The sequence below is a fragment of the Apaloderma vittatum genome, unplaced genomic scaffold (assembly GCF_000703405.1).
Source record: "Apaloderma vittatum isolate BGI_N311 unplaced genomic scaffold, ASM70340v1 scaffold3953, whole genome shotgun sequence".
Taxonomy (NCBI): Eukaryota; Metazoa; Chordata; class Aves; order Trogoniformes; family Trogonidae; genus Apaloderma; species Apaloderma vittatum.
In genome coordinates this window covers 55,584-78,496 of record NW_009706247.1, presented here as the reverse complement: position 1 = coordinate 78,496, position 22,913 = coordinate 55,584, and the positions used below count along the sequence as shown (strand labels likewise).

Sequence of the window (22,913 nt, the reverse complement as noted above, 5' to 3'; positions counted from 1 at the left end):
TTTATATGCTTCCTGCATGCAAAACCAGCTTTAAAAGTTAATTCTCTTTAAAAGCACGCACTCCTCCCAAAGTAGGCTTCACCTCTGTGATTGGGATGTTCTACGAGATGATCATAGTATGATTCCAATCCCCTTTAAGCAGTGATTTGACCTGAATTGTAGTATTTGAAAACTTGATAAATAACTTGAGCAAGAAGTGGTTGTGTCGAAGTTGTAATGCACTTTGATACTGCGTGTTCGTCGTTGCTTTCTGCATTTCAACAGAAGTGACTCTTCGTTGGTTGTTTCATGCTGTAAATGCAAACAGGATTTTAGATATAAGCAGGTCCCTGTGGTTACATTTTTAAATGCTTACTCCTCCAAATGAGGAGAAATTTTCAACCTTACTGAAGGAAGCTTCAAACTTCCAGAGCGCCAGATGTTGTATTGGTCTGCAAACTTATGATCTGCAGAATTGTTTTCTGAAAACTGCTTCAGATAGAAAATCATCAGGATCATTATTTACATTTTTTTTGTAGCGTTTTCTCATATTTCCAGTTCTTCACTGTCTGTAGTCTTGTGTTCTCTGATAATTGTATACATTAAAATATAAGCATAGCACTTCATTAGAAAATGTTTTCTAATGAGAATTGCAACTAGTTAATGTTTGTGTTACTATACAACAGAAGCAATAAACTGGATTTGAGACTTAAGATCTTAAAAGTTAATTGATTTCTTTCAGTAAGAGAGTAACTGAATCTTATCTTAGAGGAAACGTTGCCTCTAATCATTGCTTCAAATTCAGAAAGCACCCCAAGCTTCCATGGGAACAACCTTGTTTTGTTGGACACCTTTGCAGTTTTTATCTTACCAGAAGAGCATGTCCTTGTGCACAAAACAACAGTTCAGGCAGATCCTTAAAGTTGTGCCGTCATTTAACCAATGGAAATATCCTGCTTAGTAAATTATCAACATCAGTACCTTTCTGTTAATATGGTGATAGCCACAGGATGTTTTCTTAATCAAATTGCCTTTTTGAATTATAGTAATTTCCAGGGTTACATGGTTGACTGCTGTTTCTGGTCCACTAAATCTTTATATGCTTCCTGCATGCAAAACCAGCTTATTATATTAATTATATTAATTTCCAGTATAAGCTTGCAAAACTTAATTATTTGCTCAAATATATTTTAGGAAATGAACAGTAACTGTAGGGGGTTTGTGTTGAGCTTTCCTTGCATATTTTTATCCTACTGGTGGCTAAAGATTCTGAATTTATTCCTATATTTTTCTTGACCAAGAATGGTCAGGTCACTTGTCTATGTTTTACTGTTACAAGCTGTAAAATGGTAATAGTCCCATTTTCTTTGTTTATACAATCCTTTGAGACTCACTGATAAAAAGTAGAGGGAGTTTTTATAGTAAAGCCCATTTCACTTCCAATGCAGTCAGTACTTTTGAGACATGAACAGACTAAAACTGCTTACAATTGACATATGGAAATATTATGCAAGTTTAATTGCCCATGTATTTCTTAAGTAAGCATCCGGCTTCTTTCTCTTTCGTGGTCTTCTGCCTCTGCTACTGTTGCATTCCAATTCCAAAATGTTTTCCCTGCAGTCTCTCTTTTTCACTACTGTGGCATTATATTTCCACTGTAACTTTGCTTTAGGTCATGTTACGTTATTGTGTGTTTCTTGCAGGAGTGACTTGTGACAACATATTTTCAGGCAAGCCAGATACTTGTTGTATTAAATGACCAAAGGAAAAATCTTAGACAAATGACTTGCATAAAATCCACTTTTATGATATCTTAAAAGTGAAAAAGCTCATGTTAGAGGAAAAAGTATGTTAATGGTCAAAATAAATCTTTAGTCATCTGTATTTTAATGGTGTTATCCCATGCAAATCCAGTGTAGGTTTTCTAGTGGGTCTTAAAAGTCAGAATATTTTGATAAAACAAGTATTCATTTGAGTGAAAATAATTGCAGCAATACATGGTGCTTTCCTTAAGTTTATTATAAGAATGCATAAAATGGTCTAATACAGCATCTTTTTTTAGCTGGAAATCCCTCCTTGGCTTAATCTGTGTATTCAAAATGTTTAGTAATGCTTCTGAAACCACTGCTCTGCAGTGGTGCAAAGCAAGTCTGAAATTATTTGTCAATAGACTAAAAGTATTAATTTTAATAATTTAGTTGTTTTAGTCTCTCAAAACAGTAGTTTGGGAACATAACGGTGTTTTACAGACAAAGGAATATTAGCCAAAGTGAAGAGGAAGGAATCAAACGTCAGAAGTGCACAAGCAACAAACTCAAATCACCCAAAGCAGAACATTGTATGTAAAAACTCACCCTGTTGACTTGATTCTTTACCAAATTTAGCAAATTGCTAAGGTATGACTTCTGACCATACTTTGCAAAACGACTTATCCAAAGATAGCGCTTTTTTTATCATGTTTTTATAGCTTTAGAGAAAGCAAAACTCAGATGTTCATATATGCTGTCTATAATACGCTCAAAAGAAGTGTTTGGAGACCCTTCACTGTTAAATGCTGTTTGAACAGTATGCTTATGCTGATTATATGACACGTCTGCTGGCCGTGGATTGGGATGTGTGGGAAACGCATAATGAAACTTTCACTTCCAGAGTCAGGGCAATAAAGTCGCAGTTCGGGAGTTCATCTGCGTGCTTACGTTTTCTGATGCGCTGTTGCTTACAGCTTTTATAAGCCTTTAAAAAAGTCAAACCCTGTATTAAGCCATTTCATCCTTTGTTCTGATCAACGAATAAATGATTAAGCAACATACTTATAGTAGCGAAGAAAACAGAGTACATATTTTTTTAATGCCTCACAGAATAGCTGAGGAGAAAGTGGAAAGTATTTGCGTGAAGAATAATGACTTGCCAGTGATCTGTAATAATTTCCTAACACCAGCCTATTCTTATGAGAAAAGACTGTAGAATTCAAAAAATATGAAAGATGTTAGAAATACTTTCTATTTTTATTTCAGGGTTGTCTCTCTAAAACAAACAATTTAGCATTTTTTCCATGAAATTTCAGTTGGAAGAGACTTTATCACTTGAAAGTATTTTGTAGTAAATCCAGTACCGTGAATGTTGTAAGAAACCCTGCTAGAATGTTCACAGCTAAAGTGCTTTTATTTGTTTAATTTTATAGCGGATGGCACCATTTAAAATATTTTAAATTCAGTTAATCAAATAAGACTGGACCAAGTTGAGGGCTTAGTTGTATTCTTTTCTAAAATCTGATCTTGTGGCGATGTATCCGTGGGCACAGTTTGATCTGTTGTGTTTAAGTAGGATGCCTGTCAATAGAAATGAACATTTATGGAAATCTTGAGCTTCTATTTTTACATTTAATGTCTTTTATAATGAAATTATATTTAGAAATTCACTACTACCTTACTTCAGTATATAATATACTCTATCTTATTTATAGTAGTGAGAAGGGTTTAAATCAGAAAGAAGCAGACCTGTTAGTAGCAGAGAATAAATAAAGCTGTGTTTCTAGAGATAGAGGTTGCAGTTCACAAGTTGGGTGTTTATTTGATCTTCTGCGGTTTAAGAACGACACTGCAATAGGATCTTATGCATGAAAATGCATGTGGTGATAGCTGCCTTGTATTAATATAGTTGTTTTCAAGATGAACATGTTCCAAATGTGACTCTTCATTCTCCTCTTCTTCGCTGTTCTCATGAACATCATCATCATTGGTATGAGTCCTGCAGATGCGTTCTGGAGGGACTGTCCTGTGACATTGTGGGAAGAATTGTATTTTAATTATTCAAGGTAACTCATAACTTTGTAATTTATTTTAGAGATGCTGTGTATTTATAGATTTGAAAATGTTTATTTAGCCAGCACTTTGCATTCTCCCAATAATATACTGAGGACTTTTGGACGTCATTCTTTTTAAAATTCTCTCCTTGTGTTGTTTTCTCATTTATATCATATACCTATTTTTTTCTGAGGAAAGTATCGCCACATGTTGCTGAATGAAAACTTCCTGTATAACACCCACAAGATCCTCTGTTGGTCATTCCTTCGCTCTGTGAACAAACTAGTGAGGAACTAGAGAGTGTGCCGGACTGCAACTGAGGCTGGCCAAAACCTGCTGAAAAGCCACTTGGAGCGGTCAGCAGCAGCTGATGACTCCTTCAGGTTGTTTTGTAATCAGTTTGGGCTCTGCTCCAAGAGCAGAAAAAGCTGGTACTTGGCTGTGCCTCTCAAATTGTAGCTGCCCCTGCAGGCAGTGTGGCCCAAGCAGTATTAGAGGTTAATGTCCCAGAGAGAACTGGTGCTCAGCATCTTTGTGAGCATTTTCAAGAGAGGACGGGTGAAATCTCACTTTTCACTTAGCATACGCAGGAATACTACAGTAGAAAACTGAGGATTTAGATGCTCTTTAGGAAGTTTTAAAAAAATATTTACTTAAAAGTAAAAAGTTCTTGAAATAAAGCATGTCTGTCACATTTATTTTAATGCCATTAATGTAACAAAGAGCTTGGAAATTACCTTATCTTATTGTTGTTCAGTCTTAGAAAACGTAATTTTCTCATTTCGTCAATTCCAAATGGTACAGATTTTAATTCATTGTGATCCAGAAATAACTCTCTCAGAGAGTGATATGCTCCGAAAAATGATACTGGATCTATTCCATCATCAGCCAGTTTGTTGAAGGACAGGTAGAGATACTCCAGCCCTGGCTTCATGTGACCAAAGACATATCCTGGAATTCTTTCAATCTGATTTCCAATAAGTATCAGATGTAGTAAAGATTTTGGCAGATAGGAGGGTACATGATATAACTTATTGTAAGAGAGATCTATTGATTCCAAGTTCCTGCATTAAAAGAGAAAAACAAAGGGGGAGGGGTGAGAACATCACAGTGTGCTGCATTGTTAATGCTACATTCAGTACAAAATAGTGCTTAACAACGTGGTTCCAAGAACCCTGAATTGCAAAGGGAGGTTTGTTTCTGTTAATGGAACTGAATGCATTTCATGGAACATGGTCATGGATAATTGCTCTGGGAATAGAAAGCATTGAAGTCATTAATTATCAATCAAGCCCAGTGATTCAGTTGATGGGAAGAAATCTACTGTAATGAGCACAGAGAGAACGTTGACTCGGGGAAACCCAAGGGATTAATTTGTGATCGATAAGCATTTCTGAACTGCAGTAACGAGTTACAGTGGAAAACACATGAACTTGGGACTTCAGCAGTTATCCCATTGACATGGAGCTTAAAATTTTGTTCTAAAACCCATTTGAAAATAATTGTTTTGTGAATGGCTCCTTTAGTTTCATTTCAATGCGCGTCACTTCCCGAGATGAGAGAAGCCGTTAGTAACAGTGGGATGGATGGTTTACAAGTCCAGAAGTCATCTGATAACCTACATAGCTTAGCAGATCATTTACGAGAAGAATCAAAAGCAGTATCGTCTTCTGCTTCCTTCATTCTCACTGCTTGCTCTTATATTCTACTCTTACACAATGTGGCGGCACAGTCTTCAACTTATTTTTTTTAATTTTAATCTAATGGGAAATTAGACTAGGACAATATTAAATTAGTTTTAAATTACCTCTGAGATAATTATATATTAATACCAAATTATTGTATCATTGAGTTGTATGGCATATTATTGATAATTAGTGTTCATATTTTTATTGGATGGTCAGAAAAATATTTAGACTTACGGTAATATGGTACAGATTTGAGGTATAAGACTTTTGTTTGAAAGCTGACTCGGAATACTTCCAAGATTATATAATTTAAGTAAAGGAAATTAAGACTAATTAGCTAAGGAAAACAAGAAAATTAAAAGATAAATACAATTTCAAGTTAAAAGTAATGAAGTGCAAATATTTCTTTCATTATTTGATTCACTAACAATGAAGAAAACCAATTGTATTTTAAATGATTTGTACTTACTCTTGGTTTATCCAAGCCAAAGGTGCTATTCTGTGCTCTTCTAGTTTGTTATGCTTTAGCACAATGACATTTATGTTTCTTGTGTGGTTAAAACAAATTTCTGACACTTCTTCAATTAGATTATTTTCAAGGTATAACTCCTGTAAGTGCATTGGGAAAGAAAGTTTGTGAGAGCAAAAAATGCTGTCCTTTCTTACAGCAAGTTCAAATATAGCTGTTGCCTGTCCTCCGCATTACCTGACATATCTGTTAGTATCTGAATCAGAGTCAGTTCGTAGCTCTAGTGTGACTTTAGGAAACATAATTTTTCAGAGCAGTTGTTTTGTTTTCTCAGTTGTGAGAATATAGATTGCTTTAAAAGATCAAAGAAAAAAAGAACTGTATCTTTTGTCTTCCCTGAAATTATACAGTGTAACAGTATATAATATGACAGTGATAAGATTGACAAGGAACACTTGCAAGCTTTGAAATTTTCACATTTGTAGGATATAAAATGTTAATGTTTTACAAAACTTTGTTATGAGTCTGCAATATATCAAAGCTGTGTATTTTATACAGTTTAAGTTCCTGATAATGGCTTGTAACGTAGGATAAATAGGACAACAAGTGAAACTGGAGCTATGACTGAAATATATATGTAGGACCCGAAATAGAAATCAGGACCTGTAGAGGAAGACTTTGGCAAAAGAGAAAAACAGCTTTGTAGCCTGAAAATAATTGTGAATTTGTTAGATGTTGGTTTAAAATTAAATGTTGCTAAAGCATATGAAGTATAGAAAAATGTAACATAAGAGTGGATGGATGATGGAGAACATCACGCTGAAATAAAGTTCCAGGCAGTAGATGCAGAAGAAGCTAAGGTTAGGTTTTCTTTCTTTTTTCTTTCGCCTTCTCACATTTCAGATTATGGAAGATCCCAGGGATAAAAGGAAAACAATACGAGAACACTGAAATGAGAGAGCAAGAGGAGAGATAAAATCAAGAGAGATGCTGAAGTAAATAGGCATTGAGAATTATCTTTGAAGTAGATACTGAGGTAAGCAGAGCATGAAACTGGACAGAGATTTAAAAGCAGGAATAGAATCCCTTCCAGATAACACCCCTGAAAAAAACATACCAAACTACTGTAAGAAATCCCATTCAAATTCTGGGCAGAGGAATGGGATGGGATACTACCAAAAGAAGAATTTGCCTCATTCCTCAACTTTTAACTGAGAAACTATTCAGCAAAGAGAAATAAACCTCCTGTTCAAACATTGCCTCCCACCCCAAATGAGGTAGAATTAAGCAAGGGCTTTGAGAACCAGGGAAACTGAGACTTAGACTAGCCAAAAAAAGAGGAAGAGGATGGTTAGAAATTGCCATCATAAGAGCACTTGTCTCTCTTTCAGACTAGACAGTCTTTGTTCCTTTAGTCTTTCCTTATAAACTACTTTTTTAGATCTCTCATTATCCTTGTTGCCGTCGCGTGAACTTTGCTCTGTGTGGTAACCCGAAGTTTACAATGCTTCTGCACTTAGACATTATCTACATTAAGAATATTTTGTGAATGATGTGTAACTGAACAGATAGAATTGTCAGGATGCACTGTTTTATAAGACAGTACTAGATAAATTCACGCTTAAAAGATACCTTTTGGGATAGACATTAGTATACAAGTTTCTAGAAATAATGATTTAGGAATAATAATTACTAGTATATCTAGAAGCAAATTTATGATATTTGTCTTTATCTGATGATAGTAAGGCAGTAAGCAGAAAAAAAAAGATAAAAACACCTGGAAAAATTAAGATGCTTTCTTTTGGTTTGGGTTTTGAGTTTTGTTTCGGGTTATTTTTTGCTTTCTGGTTATTTTGGTTTGGTTTTACCTCAAGAGTTGCGGGAAGGCCTTGTGGGATAATTCTAAATTTGTTTCTTCCCAGTCGCAAATAAGAGAGGCTTTTCAAAGGGTAAAAGGCCAAAGGGCTGACATTTGCTTCGCTAAGTTTATTTCCTTCTAGTTCCAGGGTGACCAAGTTCTTTAAATCTAGGGAGAACAAGTTGGGATTTCTGTTAGTTGATGCCATCTCATAGCTTGTTAAAATGCGTGAAATGCATGTTTAAAATTTAAACTGTCTTAAACATTACTCGGATCAGTTCAGAACAACGAAGAAATGCAGTGGAAGGTTTTTCATTTATTAACTCATAATCATAGAATTATATTGTTTATTAGTTTGTAAAATTTACGAGATTGACTAGAAGTTTATTTACAGCTTTCTCCCACTTGGAAATGAGAAGGCGGTGGCTGTAAGGTTTGTGGATAGTGCTGCCATTTAGGTCTTATTACTTCATGGTGATGTGCAGGTGATGTTTGGATCCCTTCAGCCATCCATGAGAGTGGTGAAGCACTGGCACGGGCTGCCCAAAGAGGTTGTGGATGCCCCATCCCTGGAATTTTTCAGGATCGACAGGGCTTTTGAGCAACCTGGTCTGGTGGGAGAGAGATGATCCTGCCCAGAGCAGGGAGGTTGGAACTGGATGATCTTCAAGGTCCCTTCCAACCTTCACCATGCCATGATTCTATGAAACCAGTGTTGATCAACATATGTAAGCAGGAAATAGTGTTTCATAACAGTAAGTTCCTTGTTCACACATAATCCAAATAACTTTTTTTGTTTGTTTGCAGTTTGTTGGTTTATTTTTTTCTAATGCAGAAGCTTTGCATAGCTCTTCCTAACAGTTTAGTCTGATTTTAAGCTAAAAGGCTTTTGTAGCCCTTACCCTATGTTACCTTTGTCTTAGCTCAAGCATTTTTATTGCTCCATAGTGAGCTGTATTGCTAAACTGCTGCAGTTTTGATGGGGACCCTTTTGGCAGGAGAGGAACAAGAGTGAAAAAGTCAGTCAAATTATTACTTGAATGGCCTTTTTTTGATCAGCTTGCACATTTAGCTTGGCTTAAAATGATCACAGTTGACTCTAATTATATTCTGCCTTATTTTTCATGTACATCAAATTCAGTTCACTTTTATGCAATTTCAAAAGTAATTAATATGGTTTCACCATAGGTAAAGCAGTCAGGTTATGGGTCAGGAGAGTAGGTATCTTCAGCACACTTCAAATCCATCTCTACTTAATAACCTTAAATATAAGCTTCTTTGGGAGAATGGCAGTTACGAGAAGGGAAAAAACAATTAAAAAAAAATCGTTCAAATTTTTACAGTTTTGTTTCCTTTTGAAAACATGACATTTAGCTAGCAACAATTTTTCAAACCAGATGCATTTAGTTGAACGTTCTGTTTTTCAAATTTATTTTAATCTTTTAATGCCATTGATATTAGTTTTCTAAATACCTTTTAAACCATCTTCGTCAATGGCATGAAGGTGGTTGTCATTTATTTTTATTTCTTCCAAAGTTGATGGCAGTTCAGCGGGAATATGTACCAGCATATTTCCATCCAGATACAAACGTTTTAGCTTTTTCAGCATCTGAATCATAGGGACAAAGAGAGTTTAGATTATCAAGGTGTTAAATACATGATTAAACATGTAGTATAGACATAGTTAACATTTTCTTAAATACACACGTTTTGTATTTTTTCAGCAGCAGTGCACTACTACCCAGTGTTTTGAATTTAAAAAAATGTTTCTCTCTTACCAGTCTAATTAAATCGGTTTCTTTATACTACCTGTTAACAAAGGTGGCAGTTAATGTTGTGTGTAACCACAAGAGCTTGATTTGCCCGCATCAGCTTTTTCTGTGGTCATCCTGCATCTATCCAGTCATAACGGTTTGTATTAATGCTAGTGTGCTCGAGTCACATAGATATTACCTTACTGCATTACTGCAGGACTTAGGAGTTCAAAGTACATGCATTTATAGATTATGCATTTATACTCTTCATTTGTGAGCAAATAGATAGTTTTCTGTAGGCCGGCAAATTTACTTTACTCAACATAGCAGCAGCAAATTTTTCAATGACCTAGGATTTTTATAACTTCAAGGCACCTTAAAAACTTGTCATGAAAAATTATCATAGCTTAATTTTGATAAATGTGTATCAGTAGTCATGCAGTAGTGAGCGTTTCTTGAAAAGATGGAGTTGTTTTAGCAGTGGATCCACTGAAGCCTGCTTTCTTAACTGCCTGGTGTGATATAAACTTCACTAAAACTTATGTCGTGATTGAGACACTTTCCTGGTCTGTCTTTTCCATCCACTTTGATTTCATAGCAATTGAATCATAGAATGGCCTAGGCTGGAAGGGACCTTAGAGATCATCTAGTCCAACCTCCCTGTCATGGGCAGGGACGCCACCTCTCGACTAGACCAGGCAACACATGGGGACCGAGCGGGAAATTGTAGGAACGGAAGTTCTTTTGGAGTCAGCCAAAGCTGTTCATGTTATATGGAGAGAGGCAGTAAACAAAGAGGACTGATTGCATATGGCAGGAAACAAAATAAAACCATACTGTGGTTATTCAATTTGTTGTTCATTTGATTTTTGTATTCATCTTGCCAGAAAAAGCAAGACCTTGATGCCTTCCACACTTGAATTACTCCCTGTACATACCTTGCCTGCATGAGAAATTATTATGGGACGAATCAGTTTTCAAGTGAGGAATATGCAGATGCACTTGAACAGCCTGTTACACATGTAAATTACACTTGTGAAGAAAATACTGAATATAGAAAGATTCTTGGGCTATTTTATGAGAAAGCTGTTCTTTTAGTGAGCACTCTGCTTGAAATTTTCTCATTAAAGATAGTCGACAAAAAGCATACAGCTGGTTACATGAATTGTTACTGAATGGATTTTTATACCAAGACCTGGCACTGGCAGATCTTTTTGGGAACCTAAGAGCATAACCTTTACAGAGCTAATGTAGTGAGAAGGATGATACATAAATTTACAAATGTTGAGCCTGAGTATCCAAGGTGTCATTAATGGAATATGAGCTCTTCATTTGTGAAATCTCTCAACTGCAGCTGAAAAAAATATCAGAAAATTTTCTCTGTTTTAATGTTTAATACTTGGTGAATGTCATTCAGAAATTTCTAGATATTTGTGATTATAACAAGAGATTTCTTGAAATAACCAGGTTTAACTTTATTATAATTATACAGTGGTTACTCATACTAGGTGCAAACTGGTTTAGATCCATAGACTGAAAAGCAGGAAAAATTATAATTTGCAATAATTAGTCATAAGACAGTAGAAGAGTTAGGCTTTCTTACTTTGAATGCTTGTGGACCTATGCCAGGAGAGGTAATATTGTTTTTACTCAGGTCAATCCATTCCAAATTAGGTATCCCATTGAATGCTTCATCTGAGATAGAAGTGATACTGTTTCCTAGAACAGAATGGAAGAAAATAGCATGAGTTATGAATTACAGTATGTGTCTGAGTTGTGCAGTATTGTACGTGAAAAATATTACAAAAATAGGTATGAACAATAATTGTGTGTAGATGTATTCGTATTAGTATTTAAATACTAACTAATAAGCAAATATAACACTTTTAGTTTATTGTTTTAGAGGCTTTGCTGTAAAATTAATTTTAATACATTTCTATGATAAGGAAGAGCAAAGTATTAACACTACTGTTGCCTGCATTTGAGAATGGATAATGTTACTTCTTGAGAAAAATTGTGCAGCATAGACCCATTGTTTACCTGTAAGGTCTAGACTTGTTAGGTCTGGATCTGAGATTGGTGGTATTTGTTTAAGTTTGGCATTAGTGCAGCTTACTGTGGTGTCCGAGGTGGAACATCCAGATGGCAAAGGAGGAGCTTCTATGGGTGGAACAGGAATTGGGAAATGAGATGGCATTCTGAAAGTGCCATCATCTTCATCACTTTCATATTCTATTTCTTCTTCTGCAGCTCCCTTTCTTGTGGCAGGCTGCTTTTCTCTGCGATAGGCTTTGTACTTCCGTCGATTTTTTTTGCCTTTCCTTTTTCTTTTCTTTTCATCCTTTTTACGATGCTGTTTAATCTCTACCACTTCTGTTCCAAGCAGTTCATCTTTTTCAGTTTGAGTACGTGCTGATGACAGTACATTGGCAGTGTCAAGGTCTTTGGATTTTGGAGAATCACCAGAGAACTCGATTGTGTCATCCAGTGAAATAATACTTGAATCCAAGGAGACGGCTAACCAGAGGCAGTGAAAACAAACAAAAAAATAATTGCCCAATAAGAGGATATGAAACTAAAGTTTTAGTAAGCATTGTTCCCCTCATATAGTAAAAATACAGTAAATAGTTAAATAGTATTCCCCTTAGAATATGACTTTTGCTTGACAGAAGAAACATACTTTGACTGAGAAGTGATTGAGCCAACCGTACAGAGTAGTTTATAGACAGGTATGATTCATTGCAACTCCAGAAAAAGGGGAGAAGAAAATTACATGGCCTACATTATCTATATTTTTAGCTAATATATCAATTAATTTTTTGTTTTCATAGTGATCCTTAAAGAGGAAATAGAATGTGTCTGGGAGCGAGAGGAAGGTAATTTGACTAAAATTCACAGCGGTTAAGACTTGTTGTCCCATGCAAGAGACTGTCAGTTGCAGAGATGGCTAGAGGTGGGGAGCTCACCAGGGAAATGTGTTAACTCTACTACCAAAGTGCTGGTTTTACATGTGTAACAGGGCAATTCAAGTAACAGGGGTTTAATTGTTTCAATCAACATAACTTCTAGTTCTGAAGTTAATTTTTATGATGTCTCTCAGTGCATTACTGTGTCCATGCACACATGCACAAAGCTAAATAATATTTTTACAGTACAAGAAGGTAAAGTCCAGTACTTTACAGGCTTAGGGTATTGGATGTGGGGGAAGGAAATCACATTTCATCTTTATAGCCTCCATTCCTTTTCTTTTTAAAGAAAACTGATTTTATTTATATTTTTATGAAGAAGCATGATTGTAGTTCTGTTGTTCCTCTTGTGAGTTGACTTTCTTATCTCAATTTATATCAAATAGCTGCATGGTTTTACACTCTTAACAAAGATCTAACAGTCAGTAAACTGTATGATTTTTATTATCTATGTCTAATATATTAGTAACGGCCGGTAGTTATTGATTCAGCCTTTGTAAATGGTAATAGAATACAAAACTTAACCAGGTATTCTCTCCTTGTACATTTAATAAAACTTTGTAAAGGTAGTAGGGAAGAAGCAGAAAGGGTAAAATAAAAAAGAAATGTAATTATGCTTAATGTTGCATACTTAACATCTTTTCTTAAAATATATCAAATTCCATGTGTACCCTAGGAGACTGAAGCCAGCTTGGATAGAAATTACAAAGAACTGCTCTTATCGTGTAATTCGGGACTTGTTTTTTCTATAAAAGGGTAATGTGTAACTTGCGATCCTTGGTATCATTAAGTGTAGTGTCTATGTTAGATTTTGCATGAGGTAGTTTTAAAATAGTAAAAGTATGATGTACTGTACCAGTATCAGAACAAACTGGGCAGCATTCTCCTGCAGGTATAATAGTTCTGGGACATCGCAGAGGGTGGCACATGGTTGTATCACATATCACTTCTCCTTGTGAACAGAGACAGGTGACACAGGGCTTGGGAGACCAGACGGCCTTATCATACATAATCATCCCATTAGCTGTGCAGTGCCCCTTCTTTCCTAGGAAAAAAAAAAACCAAACAGAAAATCAGAGTTAAATATCTTAAACTGAAATAAACCTAATGACGTTTATTTAAAACTTTGGAAAGAAGTACTACCTTTTTTTTTTTCATTTGGAAAATATGTAAAATACACCCTATTCTCTCTTTCACTTACTCCTTTGTTTTCATAGCTGTATTTTCTTCAGCTTAGTAGTAGTCTCCAGTCCCTGTTTGGTTCTCGGCGTCTCCACAATGAAGGCGATCAAGGGGGAGGCACACAGCTCATGGGTATGTAGCTGTTACCCGCTTACAGCATCCTGGGGAAAAGAGGACAGGTTCTCTGTCCCTCTGATTGTCTGCTCCTTGATTTCAGGCAGTTATCATAATAGTTCATTTTCCCCCTCTTCCTAGCCTGCTGATGAGGACCCTTACCAGCTTTGTCTTCTGGAAAAATGCTTGGATTATTCAAGTTCAGAGATATTCCTAAAATGGGAAAATTAAAACTAGATGGTGAGTTTCTGAGGGTCTTTTGCATGCAAGCTCCTATTTCCTTTCCATCCTTAAGAAAAGGAAAGCAGAAATCACAGATCTCAATCCAAGTTGTGTGTAGATACAGCTGAGAAAGAAGCAAAAGTTTTCTTCATCACAGTGGAATTAAAATAAATCACGCAGAGCTTGAGAATGTTTTTTTCAACATCACTTTCTGTTTCTCTGTTGTGCACTAGACATCTTTTCTAATACCTTGCAAATGAAATGAAAACGTTTTGTTAAGGCTTTGTGAAACTGGGAGGGTAATAGTATTCACTTTATAGTTGACTCTTCATAGGCTTAATGGAAGTAAAGTCCATTCTGTAATGACTGGTAAGATGGCAAACATCTCCTCTTCCCTGTAACTTCCCTTATCCAAAAAAAATCTTTGCCAGGAAAGTAGAAAGCTTGAACAACTTGTGCTAGTAAATATTTTGTTTCTGAAGTTTCTGGACATGAATCTATATAAAAATTGAGATCTCCCCAGATTGCCAGTTGAAATTTTCAGACAGGAATATAGAAGAGATTTATTTTGTAAGCTATACTCAGATATTCAGTAGGCAAGTTGGAGAGCATAAAGACTTGGGAAGGAAACTATTCCGAGTCTCTTTTTCCTTCCAGTGATGGAGTCTACCTCAGCAAAAGTTTCCCTGGGCATTTTTCATCCAGGATAAACATTGCATTTTAGCATGATGCTTGTTTTTGGTCATCTGAGAGAAGGAAAGCCAAGGTTGATATTCTTCATCCCATGCAAATCTTTTAGTATTTTTGAGTGTACCTTTGTGTCTGGTGAGAACCCATGCTACCTACCCACTTTCCTTTTCCTCTTTAACGTAAGAATGTGTTGCTGAAATGTCAATTTCAAGCTGAAAATCCATTTTGAAGTTAGTTTGTACTCTCCTGTGTATAAATACTAAAAAAAAAATTAAATCCTCTTTTCCTATTTGGTTCGACTCCCTCCTTGAGATGAAGATTGTCTGATACATTGGAAAAGTCTTATCTCAGCTGAATTTACACACAAGAGACTTTCATCCAAGACAGATAAATTGTCTTTGGAGGGATTATTTGCAGCGTTTGTTTTCCCACACTCCGCCCTAATCCATGCTTGGTTGTTCAGTTTTAAAGGGAAGAATATTCAGGATAGCCTGACAAGACTTCTGTAAATATTTGGTCTGAAATGTCTCTGGAATTAGTATTTGACTGAAAATCAGGCATTTTGCAAAGTGCTTCAAGGCAGCCCTACTCTCAGCTTCATAACAAAGGTATTCCTTTGCCCTTCTATTTAAAGACCTTTGGATACAAACGTGTTTTCTAGAATATAAGTTAATTATCAGAATCACCCTAACTGGATGCTCCTCTATATTCCTTATATTTTAAAAATGCTTTTTTGATTTAAGTTACTCTCGGGATGGAAAGGTGGAGAAATTAATTTTTTGAACTGTTATGTCTTGGTTTTTGAGGTCCAGGATATGTATGCAGCATTTCAGCCACATAACATTGTCCTCTAATCAACTCAAGCCGTGTTAACTGAAGGAGGAAATGAGTTCGCCCAGGCCAAATGTTACTTGACTCTAACTCCCGTGTCATTCTACCCAGGTATCTGTAATCCAGCTGTTTGCTGGATCCTGGCTTCTGGTTTTTATGGGCTTGCCAGGAAGCCACAATATTTCTTTTAAATAATCTCCAAAGGAAACACAAAAAGAACACTACATTTTCTCATGTTCAACAATAAAATGTCAGCTGTTCCAGAGGAACACATCTGACTTGGGATGGGAATTCTTTTATGCTTCCTTAAATTCTTTATTTTGTTTTATCTACTAGACCGTCTCTGAAGTTGCTAAAAATCTTGGCTGAAGAAGCATAAAGACACAGGTTACCAGGCCTTGACCTCTAACAGATTATCTTGATTTTGTGTACATGAGTTACTGGGAAAAAAAAGGATGAGCGTGTGTGCTCAGAGGCAAAGAGGTACCTTTTGGTGTGTTGCAGAACTGCAATTTGGTGCTCTGTTGGCATTCACATAACCCCTCTGAGACAGAGCAAAGACTGTGTTGAGGTGCTTCTTAAACTTCCGGTCCACTCAATAACTTTGGGACGGTGGGCCAAGCAGGGAGAAGTGAGGTTTAGGAGATAATAGAAATAGTGCGAGTGCGCGTCCTATTCCGCACGGCTTAATAGGCAGCCTGTAGTTTGCAAAGGACAAACAACTGCGAACTCTCTTGTGTTGTGGATTTAACTTAAATGGTTCATAGGATTTTTATATGGAGGAAGGAGATATGTCTGGTTACTGTTAAACTTTTAATTAACTGATAATTTTCATCTTGTATGTGATATCTGTAAATTGTTTTTTAGGCTACTTAACAGCAAAGTAAGTAGCTAGAAAATGAAAATTAGTATTAGATTGCATTTTCTTCTGTTCTGAAGCATGATTAATAATAGTGTTCTATTATTTAATAGACTGTTTTTTCCAAATCTGACATTAACTTGAAAAAATTTTGAACTTTAAAAGCTAGACTAAAAAAATACCCTGTGGTTGAAGTTTTTGGCAGATGACCACAGGACTTTTAACCTTTGGAAATATGGTGTAAATTCAGCGTGAAGTTCCAAATAAAATGAGTTCAGTGGTTTTAACTCAGCTTTTGGATGCAAATCCAGATAGAAAGAAACAAATGGGGTGGGGAGAGGGGAAGAACCATGCATTATTTCAGCATGACTGATGGTTTCTGACAGAGAGACTGGAATATCTTACATGACATGTATGCTATTTATGTGGTATTTTCTTCTGTTTTAATTTAAAAAATATTTTTAAATTAAAGGTTTGACATTAGTAGTAGGTATTATAAGAATAATATTGTAGTACAAGCTGGAAATGCTGTAGTCAAGACTTTTGCTAGTTTTCCCATTAAAATTCCTTACTTAAAAACATTTGATTTGCAATGGTAAAGCCTTTCTGAAAGTAAGGACTCACAACAAATATGGTAATTGTTAAGGAAATGTGACCAAAATATGTTTTGCCATTTGAGACCTGTTAACCTAGTGATTGTGTCTTGTTTGACACACTCAGAGGCTTGGCTTTTTGCTTACAAAGGCATATTATTACTGGTTTATGTAGAACAGGGGTAATCAGGGCATTCTTATTTTTTTCATGAAATTGCATATGATGCTTTTACACAGTATTTTGTCTTGGTGCTGGAATGGAACAGCTTTATATTTATTAGCTGTAGAGTGGGCATGACCCTGTATTGGTTCTTCACAATATCCTAATGTCTTTACTTCAATCTTTGAACCTCTTTTTTATGAAAAAAAATAAAAATGAGGCATTATAACTTCTCAATAATTTTCAGTTGGTTAATAACTGGGATTTCAAAACTGAAGAATACTGATAGTAGTATTCAGAAGTTCTTATCTTCATAATGGATGTCTGATTTTTAGCCCCTTGTGAATTGTAATTTCCTGATTTGTGAGTCATCATTTCCCATCCCCCTAGAGCTTGGATATTGGGCAGAATTTGTTTACTGAGAGGGCTGTCAGCCATTGGAACAGGCTGCCCGGGGAAGGGGTTGAGTTCCCATCCCTGACGGTGTTTAAGAGACGGGCGGATGTTGTGCTGAGGAACATGGGTTGGTGGTGTTGGTAGGGCTAGGACAAAGGCTGGACTCAGTGATCCTGAAGGTCTCTTCCAATCATTCTAAGAGTTCTCTCTTTGCTGCACTAAGGACCAAGGAGATAAATAACAACTATCAGTTCTCAATCTGTGTCTGATCTTGCATTCTTTGAGGAGCCTGTAGAGGCCTGTTAAAATTACTAAGGCAGGTTTCAGTAAAGATCAATGAAATTATGGTTTTCGGTTTTTTGCTTCTTAAGATGTCAAATCCTTTTCCTTACATCTCCTTCAAAAACTATGAAATACATATTATTGCAGTAATGTGATCCCCCAAAAGTCAAATTTTATATAAATCATACTATTGAACTTCTTCTAAATAAATCTGAGTTATCAATGTAGATGGAGCATAAGTGATCTTGTGTGGAATGAGTGGGTTTTTTTGCTCTTACCTTCGTTTTCCCATCATAAAGACCTTGTTTGTAATGTATGTTTCACTTTGCAATTATTACTATGTTATTATTTTATTTACAAAATTAAAAAATATTCCTGAAATATTACATGCAGACGTAATTCAAATGCCACTTTTCAAAAATACAGCCAAAAAACCCACAAAATTTTGATCCATTTTAAATAAAATTGGTGGGTTTGACATTAATGTCTCAGTGAAATGTTAATTGACTTAGGAGATAAATTGAGCAAGAAATTATTCAAGATGGCCTTCAAATTTGCTACACATTTGAAGTTATGAAAATATGCCCCCTAAATTTTTTTAACAAGATGGAAATGCAGAAAAATTACAGAAAATACTACTGTGCTTCGCAAAGCAGGATTCTCTGTTAGGCTTAAGCTTACATGTTCAAAAAGCTTCATATGCTAACCACAAAGTTATAATAAAAGACAACAGAAGTAGGCTGGCAAAAAGGTCATTGCATTTCCTGTTGGTATGTTTTGCAAGTAGAGCTAAAATAAAGCTTTCATGAGTTTACATGTTTCATTTGAAATCAAGAGAAAAATCAGCCAGCTCTAAGTGGTAGAGGGGCTTTACTCTTACCTGGTAAGACACTGTAACTGGATTCGTGTCCACCCAAACCTATGAGAGAGTCAAATACTCCCATAACGCCGTCGTCAATGTTAATAAGGGGTATGCTGGGTGCTACAGCAGCAGGAGCTGGAAGCTTCATCCTTGGCTCTCTTGGGGACCTGTGCCGTGCCAAGCTGCTCCTCCTGAATCCCCTGGAGAGCATTCTTCTCCTTTGCCTCTTGAGAGGCACACTAGGTTCATTCTGAGAAAAATCAATGCACAGAGAGACAAGCAGGAAATAATAGACTAAGGATGTAGCCTGCATGCTTTTTTCGTGTGACCTCTGAAAGTATCCTGGAACAGGGAAAAAAAAAAAAAAGACAATTAGATACATAGAGATCTTTTAGGATTATGTCAGGGGTATGGTGAACTTTTCAAAGCAGGTGGACCAATACATGGTAGGTCAATATAAACAAGCTTCCTCTTGGAAAGAAATTGCCTTATGAGAGCTAAAGTAAGCAGTTTTAGGTCAGTGGTTCTCTGCCTTTACAGGCAATAGTTACGCTCGAAAGGTGCTAGCTTTGTATTTGTTGTTGTGTTTAAAGAGGTAGTTTAGATTTGCAGTGCCACCAGGCATTTTAAGTTTAGTAATTGGTACTGCTTCCAGCAAGCGCTTTTCCAGAGGTGTAAAGTGTTTCTTCGCAAATCAAAAGATTGCTAATATTTCTTCCAGGTTGTTGTAACTTCTGTACATTGGAATGACAAAATAACAGAAAAATGCCCAATTAATTTCTGATATGCTTCCTCATGGTTTGTCATTTCTGTGCAAGTATTTTTCACCATAGGTGAACAGAGATGTTGCTTTTGCTTCACTTCCTAGCCATCCTCTTCATTAACAGAATCTTTTTGGCTCTGCAGTACAGGACACCTTTTGGAAGTTTGAGCTGAATAGCACTGTTTGCGACATTGCACATCTGCTTTTCTAGTGGAAGTTTTTATTAAGCGTAGGTAGTCTCAAAACGTTGATCTATAATGGGTTGTGTTCTGCATTTACTTTCTAATAAATCCGAAATCACTATATATCTTCAGCCTTCTTATGCCTTTGACAGAAAAATTACATTTACAGTCACCAATAGATGGCATTCCAAAACAGAATACTCAGGAGTATGCATAGAAAAGCATATTCAGCAATGGCTACAACAGGGTAGAAATAAGACTTTGCAGAGGCAAAAGTTATTAATGATTTGTCATAGCTCTCTTGGCATAATTCTTTCTGAAAGGAAGTGCTCTTCTCCTGTGGCCTATTTTAAGTGAAGTCTGAAGACCCGATTATTCTTGTGATGTTGAGAATTAGTGAAGAACTTCAGAAATAGAGAGTTTAGTCTTTGTGTCCAAGACAAGGCTTAGAGTATGTCCATGTTTTTTCTCTAAGGAAGTCTTGAGGGAATTAAAAAATGCTTCTCCTTAATATTCATCATTCTGGCTTTATATGTAGTCTTTCACTTGGGAGTTAATTTTATTATAATTACTTATAGTGTATAAATACGGGATAGTATTATTTCAGGAACTTGAACTGTGGTTTTGCCTGAATCTGATTTTATTTTTTTTTAAAATCTGGGAATCTTGATATTTTCTGATGTTATACAATAGATCAAGTTTTTGGTACAAGCTGCTTAATTGTTCTTTAACATGAGGCAAGTGGCTGATTACATATTTGTCATGCCTTCCACAGCATAATTATTATATTCTGTTTTTAAATGGGAAGCTGTATGCTTTTGTATGCTTTTGCTTCTTTCTAATATTGTAGTTTCTGTGATTGACTCTTTTAATTTGAAAATGTTGTAGCAAACATTTGTGTTGAATTGCAGAATTTTGTTAAGCTAAGCTAATGTATTTCCATATGAAGAGAATTGGAGATGCAAGCATCTCATGCGAATCCACATCAATTGCCATGTAATTAATAGCCGTGGTCTGAAATTGATCCAGACTTTAGCTTATTGCTTTCTGCCCATCAGAAATCAGTTATTCCAAAATGCTGTATAAACTTCATACTGGCCTTTTATTTACAGAAATTACTGTTAGTTAACATATCGAAGAGATACAGAAGCTCGCACTCTGCCTTGAGGATAGCTGCTCTTTTTCAGAAAGTGCTTGTTCCCTAGGACCTCGGCTTGCAGGACAAATGACCTCATGTGTTTAGTTTCCAACTTGCTCACATGGTAATGACTGGCTATAAAATTACGCAGTAAACTTCTGTTCTGTAAATTTGAATGAAACACACAAAGAGCCCTTAGGGAAAAAGTCTTGAACGTGTGTATTCATTCTGTTGAGTTAGTGACATCTTAATTATGGTCACATTTTTATAGTATACTTTATAATAACGCCTTAGCTATGTAGTTCCAGTGCTGCTATGTTACATGTGCACTTTTTTTAGCATTTAACCATTTCTTCCTGTGACCAGAGGCATATAATGGCATGACTGAAATACTTTTCCATTCTCTATGCATATATTTTTGAAAGTAAGGAATAATATGGGGTGAATTGCATTACATTTACTGTAGAAATGATGTTTCAGGGTTTTGCTGTTAACTTCAGTAGAGAGTGAATAGAATTACTTGAAAGTGAAACTTGTTTCCATCAAATACTTAATACTTTAAATTTTTAAAATAAAAGCCAACAGAAAACAACACTCTCCAAATACTATGTCTCTATAAGTGAATCCTGTTCATATGTGTGAGTCTATATGCTATATTTTCACACCAAGTTAACTCTTCCATACTGAAAGCTTAATACTGCTGCTACTTCTAACCAAATGGTGTTCCTTGCATGCACAATACTGAGCTACATATCTAAGTTTCTTTCTTTGGCTTATTTAATAAGTGCTGTCTCACAGTTTAGGCCCAGACTGTGAATGCCATATAAGCAAAAGGCCTTAAATGCATTGGGCCTTTACTGCTCATGGCTGGAATCCTCAGATTATCTATCAGGAAGTTATCCTTAGTACAGTGCTGACCCACTTTTAATTTGGGGATAATTCAGCCTGTTCAATATACTTGACTTTTATAATAAGTGATTACATATCAAAATAAAATCATAGGTAGCTGATATAATGAAGTTAGATCTTTGTGTTGCCAAATACTCTCAACATGGCTGCATTGCTATTCCTTTTTTAATTTTACCCATAAATGTTTAGAGCATGCACAGTATGTGTAAACATCTTTATTAGCTTTACTTTTATTATGTAATGTGTTTGGTAGTTTGTAGCTTTAAAAATTTTATCTTCAGTAAGATCATTGTCTGTCATCTTGCTATTATGCTAATAGAAATGGTTAATTTTTAAAATAGTGACCCTTTAGAATACCAGTGTATCAGAATGTCTTAAATAATCTATCTTCATCTATTCAGTTTGAATTTAAACATGTTTCTAAGACGTCAAGGTTATTTCTCATTATATGCAGGGGTTAAAGTAATTTACCAAGATTTATCACATGCTCTTCTTTAAATTTATTACATAGAAATGAGTTACATTTAGCCACACCAGCAAAACTAATTGCACTTTCAGTTAGTTTAAGCTTGAAGTGCATGGCAAACATTCACACCAAACAAAAAGCAGATCAACTGGTATTGCATACTTCGTCTAGAAAAGCATTTATGTTCAGTATTGCTAAATATAGGTAATATTATTTCATACATATTTGCAAAGTTAACATGTAGTTTAAGCCATTCAACACCATGCTTCAAGCAGTAATTTAAAATTTAAAACATTTTACCTTGTAATCTAACCTAACAGCAGATTCTGCCTGGTGTCATTTAGCCTCCAGTTGCAAATGAAACAAAATCACAGTGATATCTTTAAAACAAACAGAGAAAGAGTAGGGATTGTTGAAACATGTTAGACGATTCCTTAGTTAAGTCTGAAATAGCTTCTTTCCCTGGGGACAAAGCGCTGTTCTGTGTGCAGAGAACCGGCTAATACTGTTACGCGGAGAACTAAAAAGCTCACTTAAGGAAAAGGAAAAGCAGCACAATATGCTCGGTCCGTAGGCTGACAAGGCACAGCTGGAAATTCTCTTTCAGTACTTACATAAGGAAAGGGAAAATGGAGTCTTTTCAAAACACACAAAATGTGTATTTTACTTAGTTCTGGTTTATTTATTTAGAAATTTAGTGGCATGATTTTAATGTAGATTTATTATTTTACAGAGATAATGCATTCT

The 22,913-nt window shown here is 35.7% G+C and overlaps 1 protein-coding gene across 1 annotated transcript; it reads right to left on the bottom strand.

Annotated features, from left to right (window-relative positions):
- Positions 1-3,545: 3,545 nt before the first annotated feature.
- On the bottom strand, positions 3,546-22,599 carry ECM2 (extracellular matrix protein 2, female organ and adipocyte specific). The gene is made up of 10 exons (XM_009865697.1): positions 22,467-22,599; positions 18,727-19,050; positions 13,374-13,562; positions 11,592-12,068; positions 11,155-11,270; positions 9,271-9,406; positions 7,808-7,965; positions 5,940-6,079; positions 4,520-4,846; positions 3,546-3,753 (listed from the first exon to the last, which is right to left on the bottom strand). The coding sequence occupies exons 2-10, from the start codon at positions 19,019-19,021 to the stop codon at positions 3,546-3,548; spliced, it is 2,046 nt and encodes a 681-aa protein (XP_009863999.1). The 5' UTR covers positions 19,022-19,050; positions 22,467-22,599.
- Between the last annotated feature and the right edge of the window lie 314 nt (positions 22,600-22,913).